The 11,012-nt window shown below is 38.4% G+C and overlaps 1 protein-coding gene across 6 annotated transcripts in view; it reads left to right on the forward strand.

Annotated features, from left to right (window-relative positions):
- Positions 1-5,404, forward strand: part of EDAR (ectodysplasin A receptor) — a 226,279-nt gene extending 220,875 nt beyond the window's left edge. For all 6 annotated transcript variants that reach the window (XM_069757551.1, XM_069757555.1, XM_069757553.1 and 3 more), the window contains one exon: positions 622-5,404. In XM_069757551.1, coding sequence (XP_069613652.1) covers positions 622-956 — 335 coding nt within the window. In that variant the 3' untranslated portion in view covers positions 957-5,404. The remainder of the gene's footprint in view (positions 1-621) is intronic.
- The last annotated feature ends 5,608 nt before the right edge of the window (positions 5,405-11,012 follow it).

Below are 11,012 nucleotides of genomic sequence, written 5' to 3' on the forward strand. Positions count from 1 at the left end.
ATAAAAAACGTCACCACTTTTCATGAATTGAACACAAGGCATGACAAGGTCCGGTCTGCCATGACTCAGCCGCAGCTCTACTCTTTTTGACGGAACTGATCCAAAGTGACGTGAGAAGCCAACAGTCAATTTTTGAGTAACTCCACATTGTGGAAAAAATTGGCAACTTTTCAAGCTTTTACACCACAAAAGTGGCATAAAAATTTTGATTACTCGGCCACTTCATGTCTATTTATATGTATTGCAACATATAATACTATATACAGTAGTGATTGAAGGACCCCTATAAGACATGTGGACCCCTGATTTATTTATACTTGCATTGATTATTGAGGTGTGTTTGACCATGTTTGATTGTGCAAGCTTTAGCATTTTTCAAGATGAATCTATCTGGAGCTTCAGTCATATCATATTTGGAATAAAATAGGCAGAATGTAGGAGACAAAAAATGATTTCTAAGCCTTCCATCATATTTATTTTGTTTTAGACAGTTTTTTTTAATGTATTAAACCTGAGTGTCTTCATTGATGTAAGGTGTGGCTTGTTGGGAAGTGGGAGTGGCCTAATATGTTACCATAGGGTCTGTAGAATGCTACTAACGATATGCATGTTATGTTTCAGGACTGAGCCCTACAGAACTGCCATTTGACTGTCTGGAGAAGACTAGCAGGATGCTTAGTTCTACTTATAATACAGAGAAGGCAATAGTAAAAACATGGCGCCACCTAGCTGAGAGTTTTGGTTTGAAGAGAGATGAAATTGGAGGAATGACAGATGGACTTCAGCTTTTTGACCGGATCAGTACAGCTGGGTACAGTATCCCAGACCTGCTCACTAAGTTGGTGCAGATTGAGAGATTGGACGCAGTGGAATCTCTTTGCACAGATATTGTGGAATGGGCACAATCTACTCCAACTATCACACCACCTACAGTGCCTAACAATGAAAGTTTATGAAGAGACATTGGACTTATGATGGACCATTATGACTGAATGTAGAAGGAAAGATCTTCCCTTTGATGATGGTGCTCAGCCACCATGCAGAGTCTTGGTTAGGCATTACAGGAGGTCAAGAAAGGACATTTATGCCATGATATGTAGCATCAGGAAGCATATCTCACTTTGTAAGAGACAAAAGAACATAAACATCTGTATTGGAGAGTGGGAACAAATGAGCACAGTGATCACTGAATAACATTATGGAATTGGAGAATGGGAACATGTGAAGACAATGACCACTGAATAGCATTATGGAATTGGAGAATGGGAACATGTGAGGACAGTGACCACTGAATAACATTATGGAATTGGAGAATGGGAACATGTGAGGACAGTGACCACTGAATAACATTATGGAATTGGAGAATGGGAACATGTGAGGACAGTGACCACTGAATAACATTATGGAATTGGAGAGTGGGAACATGTGAGGACAGTGACCTGACCACTGAATAAGAATATTTAATACTTAATTTCTTTAACTTAAACCTAAACTCAGAAGGACATTTTTTCTCGTATTTCTAGTTTCTGATGAACCAAGAAGTTACCCTTCTAAAAGAATCCACTTACATTTATATAGGTTATTTCAGTTGGAACTCAAGCTAAATATTGTGAATTTTCAAGTATAATGACTATTTCTTTACCTAGGCTTTAACTACACATTTCTGAATTAGTTTTTTTTCAGTTATTTATAACTATATGTAATTTTATTTCTGGTTATGTGATTAGGCCTCTAATTTCATAATTGAATAAGAATAATATGAATAACAAGTTTGCAGCATGGACAGTCCAATCACAGGACTTGTGATCAGGGGTCCAGCTAATGGTTTTCAATCAGGATCAGAGGCATAACTATAATGACTGCAGTTGCACCCAAGCCTTGAAGCCTATAGGGTTCCAAAAGATTCCTTTTGCCATATGGGAAGACCCTTAACAACTGGAGATAGTTATGGACCCTCCTGGAGATTTTGAATTGCATTGAGGCCCTAAAGCTTCAAGTTTTGCCACTAATCAGGATGTTATAGTTAGTGGTACCATGTATATAGCAGCTCATTCATATAGAATATGATAAAATTCAGTTCTTAGAAAACCAATCTGGTCACACTAGTGGCTTCTGTTCATGACAGAATCCTGAAAGACCACTGACTTTTAATGAGGTCCATCGGCTTTCTGTCAAAGTTGCAATGTTTTTGACGCCATGAATAGGATCACTGAGTGTGATATTCTTTCCACAAAAATACCTGATCCCAAAAATGAAAAATCTTTCAAAAGTTTATAACGGAGCCTAAACCTAAAATAACTTTTCGTCCTAAGAAAATAATTTGATGAATTACAATATGTTTGGTATTGTTCATGAACTGTTATTTTATTACAAATGTATCAACGACTATTTGATACCCATTTAAATTATTATACTACTCGATACTTGTCATCCTGCACTTGAATTTATTGTGTACTGCTATGCTGTTACATGTGGCACAGGTTTCTGTTGTTATACCCACATACTATTTTCCATTTTAGCAGAGTTTTTCCAGAGGTTGGTGCCAAGCTTAATCAAGCCTTGGAAAGCTGTCTCATGCAGTACATGCCATGAATGTATTCAATAGCCAATCGTACATATTCCATTAAAAGTTGTCTTTTAGAGGGAATGTACAATTCACGTTGGTCAGTTTACTGGTTTAGACGAGTGAACCGGAGTGAAAGTGTCTCCTGCTGATATAGAGCTCTATCAAAAATTAAGAGACCACTGCAAAATGTTCAGTTTGTCTGATTTTTCTCTTTATAGGTATATTTTTGAGTAAAATGTAAATTGTTCTTTTAGTCTACAAACATCTGACAACATGTCTCTGAATTTCCAAGCAATAAATTTGGGGGTTTCCTTCTGAAAAGGAGAAATGGTCGAAACATTTAAAAAAAAAAAACAGTGCTTTCAGACCTCAAATAATGCAAGGAAAACAAGCTCATAATCATTTGGAAACAACAATACTAATGTTTTATCTCAGGAAGAGTTCAGAAATCAATATTTTGTGGAATAACCATGATTTTTAATCATAGCTTTCATGCATCTTGGCATGCTTTCCATCAGTCTTTCACACTGCTCCTGGTACAAAAATGTAAGCAGTTCTTCTTTGTTTGATGGCTTGTGACTATCCATCATCTTCTTGATTACATTCCAGAGGTTTTCAATGGGGTCCAGGTCTGGAGATTGGACTGCCTGTGACAGGGTTTTGATGTGATAGTCTCTTGATTTTTGCAAGAGCTGTAGACAGGGGGTCTCAAGAGAAGAAAATCTTTCCATCGCTTCTATATAACCTACGCTCAGCACTGAAAGACTACTGTACTGTGGTATTGATTAACTCAATCCTATTCAAAAATAAATAATTTTGGGTGGCATTCCGTAATCTCAACCAACACTTATATCACTCTTACAGTGACTTGAGGTCAGTAGTATTAGAGAACTAGTTTCAGTAAAACCGTGAATCCACGCAGACAGTATCTCACACTCTGTAAAATAGTCCGTGTGCTGTAGCAAGCTTTTAGGATAGCATAAATCCATAAAAGTGCCAATTCCCTTTAGATCCGCATTATAGGAGGAGTGCAAGGGGTCACATACTCTGAGGCCTCCACCACATAAGGGATCCAGGGATCCACCAGCCTCCTTGGTGGTTCAGTGATCCTTTGCAGGCCTGGTGGTGGTTAGTTCTCACTTTTAAAGTCTGAAGGAGTCACTGTCTCCCAACGATTCTAGTGAAGAGAGCCCCAGGCACATGCAGCCACATCTCCTATCTGTGGTTGTTCAAAGAGATTCAGTTAGGGTTGATGGTCACAGAGATGGTACGAAGAGTCTTTACTCATCTTAATCCAGATCTAGCCCTTTTTAGCTATGCATACTTTCTCTATGCCATTGTGTTCGGTTTTTTTCAGCACTATCGCCATTAGACTAATCACATATATTTTCCTATTCTTGTAACAGAATCCATTTTTTGAGGAAGAAATATGCACCAGTGCAAGCAATCTAAGACAAATTGCTTTTGTAGACAGAAATGTGGAGAGTGCCACCTGTTTTGAGAGACCTTGCCAGTTACCATGTTTTTTTAGAAGGTGAACATTGGAAAATGTAATGGCTGCAATCATGTGCTGCCTTTAAAGAGGTTGTCCAGGTTTGGAATGAAGGTCTGCAGTCACTTTATGTGGCTGCAGACATGTGAATCCTTACATTGCACTCAGTGTGCGCTGTCAGGATATTGAGGTGCAGGCGCCGATCTCGGGTGGTCATGTGACTGCAAGTATGTGATATGCATAATGCCAGCAACATTCCAACTAGATGTGCATGGCCTTGCTCAATACAAGTGAATTGAGCAAGGCAGCGCACGTCTGGTTGAGATGTGGCCAGATACGTACATATCCCATACTTGTGGTCACATGACTGTCCATTCTCACTGCCGGTATCAGAGAATCCTGACAGTGAATGCTGCGCATGATGTGAGGTTTCACTAGTCTGCTGTCACATAGATTGACTTCAGACTTTCAAGCCAAACCCAGACTACCCCTATAAGCTGCACATTCCTTCTACAGATCACTGCATTTTAAAAATAACTATGGAGCGAGAAATACTTGCGTCTGTAGACCTTGACTGAAATAATTGATTTTATCCGTTAAATGATTGACTTCATTTATTAAATGAAAATATGTTTGCGTTCATCCACAGTTTAAAATGTTACATTCATTTTTACTATAATGTGAGTAGATCACATAATATATTTGTAGGCAAAAATTATTGTGTTGATTAAAACTTATTTTATCCCTTGCCATGGTTCACTGTGTTCATCTAATGGCCTTTTTGGTTTGACCAAATAATGATCACATTTACAGTTTTAATAACCTGAAATTCAATAGATATGAATATTTTTATATGAATTTACCGCTGATTTCCTTTCTACTAACAATAAACAGTAGAACTGATATGGTGTGAATGTAGCTCTTTTTCTTAAATGGGTTTTTCGAGATTGTAAAAAAGATGACCAAATGAAGGAAATACGATAAAAAAATAAACACAAGAACCAATGATTAACTAATTACTCTCCCACTCTGGTGCTCCCTGCTATCCTCTCTTTACTTCCTTGCAACGATCACGTTCAATCTGCTACCTTCCTACTGCACCCAATCACTGGCATCATAGGTGATGCTGAGGAGATGGCCCAAGATCACCATTATTTTATGTTATTTCTTCCCTTGGAGCAAATGTTCCCTTTGAGTTTAAGGAGAAGCTATCATCAGAAAATGACCTATGAGAATTTTGTGTTAAATATATTTTTTTGTTATTGTTGTTTTCATTTTTGGCAATGTTTTTTTTCTGCATCACAATCTGCATTAAAAATAAAAAAACAGAAATGTTGCAATTTTCAGACTGGCTACTGGGGCTTTTTTAGACTCTATCTGTTGTTTCAGTAAACAATATATGTACATAGCCACGATGAACCAACTCCAACGTTCTTTTATATTAAAGTGTCTAATGAGCCTGTGTAAAGATCATTGTGAAGAGAGGAGGTGCAGTATCAGCTGTCATATCACCTATTATGATTGGTGGATCCTGTGTATTGAGGACAGCTTTTAAAAAAAATCAGAGACAGCCAACAATTTTACAGACACATTGGAATACCATAATAAATCATAAATCAAAACATATTCAAGATACAGTTATATAATCAATATGAGCTTAAATTGCAGACTCTCAGCTTTAAATTGAGTTTATTCACATCTTAATTTAGTATGTTGCTGCCTCTTTTTAAAGGCACCAAAGGTAATTAGACAATCATTTCAAGCAGGTAAAAGGTCTGGAGCTGATTCCTGGTGTGGAATTTGCATTTGGCAGCTGTTACTGTGAACCCACTGCATGTGGTCAAATGATTTCTCAATGGAAGGGAAACAGACCATAATTAGGCTGGAAACAAAAAAGAAATCCATTTGAAAAATGGACAAAATGTTAGAAGTGGCCAAATCAACAGTTTGGTACATTCTGCAGAATAAAGCGTACTGGTGTGCTTGGGAACTCATAAAAGCCTGAACGTCCACGGAAGATAACAGTGGTGGATAGTAAAAATCCTTCCCATGGTGAAGAAAAACCCCTTCTGAACAACCACCCAAGTGAAGAACCCTGTCTAGGAAGTAGGAGCTTCAGCATCTAAGTCTACCAAAAAGAGAAAACTTCATGAGAGTAAATACAGAGGGTTCACTACAAGGTGCAAACCATTAATCAGCCTTAGAAATCAAAAGAACAATTTAGACTTTGCCAAAAAACATCTAAAGAAGGCAGCCCAGTTCAGGAAAAGCATTCTTTAGACAGCTACAACTAAGATCAACCTGAAGACACAAAAACGCACAGAGAGGTCAAAAATACTCTGTTGTAAAAAAAGGTCACAGTAAATAAGCAAGTGCTAGTCAAAAAATGAAAAAAATACAGGGTATTTAGTTAATACGTTTTTTTGCAAAAAAATGTATGTTCAGCTGCTCCACCAATCGCCAAGGTATACCCATAATAGAGCAGTCCTATCTAATGTATATAATCCCTATCTGATGTATTTAAAAACCTGATCATCTGTATAGTACCTGTATAAACAGGGTTCAGCAAGCAAGCAACAAGCAAGTGCTAGTCAAAAAATGAGATCTAAGATCAACCTGTACAAAAAAGGATGGGAAAAATAACGTATGGAGGAGGCTTGGAACGACTTATGATCCAAAACACACCACATCCTTGGTAAAGCATGGTTGACGCAGAGTGCTGTCATGGGCATGCATGGCTTCCAATGGCAATGGGTCACAAGTGTTTATTGATGATGTGACTGAAGACAGAAACAACCGGATGAAGTCTGAAGTGTACAGGACTATACTTTCCGCTCAGATTCAACCAAATGCAGAAAGGTTGACTGGACAGTGCTTCACAGTACAGATAGACAATGACTGAAAGCATATTGCAAAAGCAACCCTACAGTTTTTTAAGGCAAAGAAGTGGAATGTTCTGCAATGGCTGAGTCGAAAACCAGGTCTCAATCTCATCGAGCATGCATTTCACATGCTTAAGTCAAAAACTAAGGCAGAAAGACCCACAAACAAGCAACCACTGAAGTGAGCTGCAGGCCTGGCAAAGCATCAAAAAGGAAGACACCAAGTGTTTTGTGGCGTCCACAGTTTCCAGACTTTAGGCAGCCATTGCCTGTAAAGGATTCTCTACACTGTATTGTAAAGAACATTATTTATGGTAAGGTAAAGTTAGCTTGTCCAATTACTTTTGATCACGTATGATGAGGAGACTTTGTAGAAAAATTATTGCAATTATTATTAAACGTAAGATATTTTTGTTCAACCCCTCTGATTAAACCGGACAGTCTACACTTCAATAGCATCTCAGTTGTTTCATTTTAATTTTAAATCAAATAATTTTTATTGAAAAACTCTAAATACAAATTTTTCCATCTTTCAAATAACATAAATTACATAATTCCATAGTATAAAACATAAACAAAATACGGTAACTCAACTTCAATTCCCTAACCCACCCTAAACATAAATCTCAATATTCCAGATAGGATCATTTTCATTTTCAGAGCAGATCTAGAATAACTGAGTATAAAATTCCCCAGTATCTTCATCCCAGGTCATTTTCACCGGTATCTATTGAGACACCTGGGCAGAGGGTGCTTACATCACGTGGCCTACGAGCAACAGTTTCTAGCCCTTCAGCCCAGTCTGTGTGCCAGACAGGAACAGCCAAAAGGCCAGTTGTGGCCCATGGACCGCCCTTTGCCTTTGTCTGGGTTAAATGATCTGTCTTGGTGATTTCAACCATTAGTAAAAGAAGTAGATATAGTGAGCTGCTGCAGAAGAGACTACAGAGGAAAAAAGGTTATTACACACACAACAAAAAACACAAACTATGTATGTGTACTTTTATGTGAGCCAGTAGGGCTACAATATTACCACACCAAAATAGGCATACAAATGTATTTACTTTGCGATACAGTTTTGCCTTGCTCATGGTTTTGTGAAAAATATACATTTCTAGGAATGTAACTGTGTATATGGCAAGCTGTGATAAGTTAAATTAGGTTAAAAAACATATTTCAAATATGGATGTCAATGCTGTGCTTTTCACCAATTACCGTAAGTCAATACGGAAAACCACTGTTAAGTCATGTTCCCATGTGGAATAAATCCTACATTTTTTACGCTGTATTTTCTTGTAGAAAATCCACTGGGTGTTATTGGTTTGCTGGTGGACTGTGCATTTTTTGGTGCTTAATCCATTTAGAAATCACAGTAGCTTTTTAATTGCAGAATCCCAGCAAAAATCAGAGCAGACTTCTAATACGTATTTTGGTGTGGACACGTGTAGGAAAAACAAGCCACATTTTTGCACATGGGAATATGGCCAAAAATACTGCAATGCTGTGTCTTAAACTATACTGTGTATAAATAAGATTTTCATAAAATATTATCACAATTGTGCAAAAACTAGGCAAATGAAATTGTGAATATAACAAGGCTAACTTGAAGAAGTTGTCCACTACTTGGACAACTCCTTGTCATACCCCACTCCTGGCCACAATAAAATAAAAAAGCCTATACTCATCTCCCATGCCAGTGCCATTCCTGCTGTGTCAGCACTCGTTCTCCTCGGGGGGCTCTCGTGCTGTTGTTGTGACATATGAACCTGGTGCCTAATCAGCAGTGGTGTCACTGTCTTCGCCTTTTGTCGAACTGAAAATGGAGAGGAAGTGAGAGAGCAGCCGCAGACCGGACTTCCTCTTCATGTTCACTTCGTACAAAGGCAGGGACAGTGACACCAGTGCTGGTTGGGAGCAAGGCTCACGTGTCACAACAGCATGAGGGCCCATTGGGATCAAGCGCCGACACTGCGGGAACGGTATCGGCATGAGAGGTGAGTTTAAGCTTTTTTATTTTATCAGGGCCAAACATTTAGATGAAGAAGGGGATGTCGAAGTAGTGGGCAACACCTTTAAGTAATTTAATTCTGCACATCAGACACACAATATTAAGAAAGGTAAGAAGGTGGATCCAGGCAAATAGCATCCGGTAAGTCTGACATTAGTAGTGTGCAAAGATTTTGAGGGAATCATAAGAGAAGACCTGCAGAAATATATTGCAGAGAATAATATAATAACTGACGACCAGCATGGATTCATGAAGGATAAGTCTTGTCTAACTAACATGTTGGGTTTCTATGAGGAGGTGAGTGCGAATCTATATGTAGGTAATGCAGCTGATGAAATTTATACTGAAGCTACAGAGGCAAGGTTTGGGGGAAACTATATGCAGATGGGTAAGGAATTGGCTAAATGGCAGGAAACAAAGAGTCATCATAAATGGTACGTTCTCTAAATGGGATATAGTCAGCAGTGGGGTACCACAGGGATCTGCGCTATGACGGATTCTTTTTAACCTCTTTATTAATGAGCTTGTTGATGGGATTGAGAGTAAAGTGTCAGTCTCTGCTGACGACACCAACATATGTAGGATATTAAAATCTGACCTTGACATTAAAATATTGCAAAGCGATCTGGATAAGATGTCTGAATGAGCAAACACTTGGCAAATCAGATTTAACCCCTTCATGACCCAGCCTATTTTGACCTTAAAGACCTTGCCGTTTTTTGCAATTCTGACCAGTGTCCCTTCATGAGGTAATAACTCAGGAACGCTTCAATGGATCCTAGCGGTTCTGAGATTGTTTTTTCGTGACATATTGGGCTTCATGTTAGTGGTAAATTTAGGTCAATAAATTCTGTGTTTATTTGTGATAAAAACGGAAATTTGGCGAAAATTTTGAAAATTTCGCAATTTTCACATTTTGAATTTTTATTCTGTTAAACCAGAGAGTTATGTGACACAAAATAGTTAATAAATAACATTTCCTACACGTCTACTTTACATCAGCACAATTTTGGAAACAAAATTTTTTTTTGCTAGGAAGTTATAAGGGTTAAAATTTGACCAGCGATTTCTCATTTTTACAACGAAATTTACAAAACCATTTTTTTTAGGGACCACCTCACATTTGAAGTCAGTTTGAGGGGTCTATATGGCTGAAAATACCCAAAAGTGACACCATTCTAAAAACTGCACCCCTCAAGGTGCACAAAACCACATTCAAGAAGTTTATTAACCCTTCAGGTGCTTCACAGCAGCAGAAGCAACATGGAAGGAAAAAATGAACATTTAATTTTTAGTCACAAAAATGATTTTTCAGCAACAATTTTTTTATTTTCCCAATGGTAAAAGGAGAAACTGAACCACGTACGTTGTTGTCCAATTTGTCCTGAGTACGCTGATACCTCATATGTGGGGGTAAACCACTGTTTGGGCGCACGGCAGGGCTTGGAAGGGAAGGAGCGCCATTTGACTTTTTGAATGAAAAATTGGCTGCACTCTTTAGCGGACACCATGTCACATTTGGAGAGCCCCCGTGTGCCTAAAAATTGGAGCTCCCCCACAAGTGACCCCATTTTGGAAACTAGACGCCCCAAGGAACTTATCTAGATGCATAGTGAGCCCTTTAAACCCCCAGGTGCTTCACAAATTGATCCGTAAAAATGAAAAAGTACTTTTTTTTCACAAAAAAATTCTTTTAGCCTCAATTTTTTCATTTTCACATGGACAACAGGATAAAATGGATCCTAAAATTTGTTTGGCAATTTCTCCTGAGTACACCGATACTTCACATGTGGGGGTAAACCACTGTTTGGGCACATGGTAAGGCTCGGAAGGGAAGGAGCGCCATTTGACTTTTTGAATGAAAAATTATCTCCATCGATAGCGGACACCATGTCGCGTTTGGAGAGACCCTGTGTGCTTAAACATTGGAGCTCCCCCACAAGTGACCCCATTTTGGAAACTGGACCCCCCAAGGAACTTATCTAGATGCCTAGTGAGCACTTTAAACCCTCAGGTGCTTCACAAATTGATCCGTAAAAATGAAAAAGTACTTTTTTTTCACAA

The sequence above is a fragment of the Ranitomeya imitator genome, chromosome 3, assembly GCF_032444005.1.
Source record: "Ranitomeya imitator isolate aRanImi1 chromosome 3, aRanImi1.pri, whole genome shotgun sequence".
NCBI lineage: Eukaryota > Metazoa > Chordata > Amphibia > Anura > Dendrobatidae > Ranitomeya > Ranitomeya imitator.